At 47.5% G+C, this 1,530-nt stretch overlaps 1 protein-coding gene across 1 annotated transcript; it reads left to right on the top strand.

Annotated features, from left to right (window-relative positions):
- Positions 1-2: 2 nt before the first annotated feature.
- On the top strand, positions 3-1,528 carry LOC101579956 (zinc finger protein 512-like; the record flags this gene model as incomplete). The annotated part of the gene is given in 2 exon segments (XM_023708671.1): positions 3-932; positions 935-1,528. Coding segments are annotated over 2 exon segments (1,524 nt in total), but the record flags the coding sequence as incomplete, so codon positions are not given.
- Between the last annotated feature and the right edge of the window lie 2 nt (positions 1,529-1,530).

Genomic DNA, 1,530 nt, shown 5'->3' with positions numbered 1-1,530 from the left:
GAATCGTGGGAGCAAAGAACAGGACCCAGTGCTCTCCCATAAAGGACAACTGTTTCCAGTACACCATCCCTCATGATGACTCCTTAAGTGGTTCTTCATCTGCCTCTTCATGTGAACAAGTGAATGATTTCCCAGCATCCTTCCGAAAATCTTCATACTGGAGGAAAATGAAGAAGATCAAGCAAGCTGCTTCTCCTCACATTGAAGGGTCAGGTGGAGTGTCTGCCAAAGGGAAGAGGAAACCCCTGCAGGAAGAGGATGAAGACTATGGACAGTTTCCTCAGAAGAAGCATAAACTTTATGGGAGGAGGCAATGGCCTAAAACTCAGCCTAATCCCAAACCCCAGGCTCGCCGTATACGGAAGGAACCGCCAGTTTATGCAGCAGGCAGTTTGGAGGAACAGTGGTACTTAGAAATTGTGGATAAAGGCAGTGTTTCCTGTCCTACCTGCCGGGTAGTAGCGAGGAAGACCATAGAGGGTTTGAAGAAACACATGGAAAACTGCAAACAGGAAATGTTTACTTGCCATCACTGTGGGAAACAACTGCATTCCTCAGCAGGGATGAAGTATCATGTCATGGCGAATCATAATAGTTTGCCCATTTCAAAGACTGGAGATGAAATTGATGAGCCAAGTGAGAAGGAACGGCTCCGAACAGTTTTAAAGAGACTGGGAAAACTCAGGTGCATGCGAGAGAGTTGCTCCACTACCTTCAGCAGCATCATGGGATATCTGTACCATGTTAGAAAGTGCGGCAAAGAGGCTGCAGAGCTGGAGAAGATGACCTTAAAATGTCACCACTGTGAAAAACCATATAGGTCTAAGGCTGGTCTCGCATATCACCTGAGGTCAGAACATGCACCTGTCTCCTTCTTTCCGGAGTCAGGACAGCCAGACTGCTTAAAGGAGATGAATCTGGAAGCAAAGAGTGGGGGGGGGGAGTTCAGAGACGCTCTGCCAAGATTGCTGTGTACCACCTGCAGGAGCTGGCCTCTGTTGAACTGGCCAAGGAGTGGCCTAAGAGGAAAGTGCTCCAGGACCTGATACCTGATGACCGGAAGTTAAAATGTACTGGACCTGGGCTGCCTACTTTCAGCCAGGAAGTACTACACAAATGGAAGACAGATATCAAGAAGTATCATCACATTCAGTGTCCTAACCAGGGTTGTGAGGCTGTGTACAGTAGTGTGTCTGGCCTTAAAGCTCACCTTGGCTCGTGTACATTGGGAACTTTTGTGGCTGGAAAATACAAGTGTCTTCTATGCCAGAAAGAGTTTGTGTCAGAGAGTGGTGTTAAGTATCACATCAACTCTGTCCATGCTGAGGATTGGTTTGTTGTAAACCCAACAACAACAAAAAGCTTTGAAAAGCTGATGAAGATAAAGCAGAAACAGCAAGAGGAAGAAACACGCAGACTGGAGCACAGGAGCAGGAGGTCACTAAGAAGGCTGCAGCAGCCTGGCATTGAGCTTCCTGAGACCCAACTGAGCGTTAGAGTAGGGAAGGATCAGAGGAGGAATAATGAGGA

The sequence above is a fragment of the Octodon degus genome, unplaced genomic scaffold, assembly GCF_000260255.1.
Source record: "Octodon degus isolate 3935 unplaced genomic scaffold, OctDeg1.0 scaffold00439, whole genome shotgun sequence".
Classification (NCBI taxonomy): Eukaryota; Metazoa; Chordata; class Mammalia; order Rodentia; family Octodontidae; genus Octodon; species Octodon degus.
This window is presented reverse-complemented; position numbering and strand designations above follow the sequence as displayed.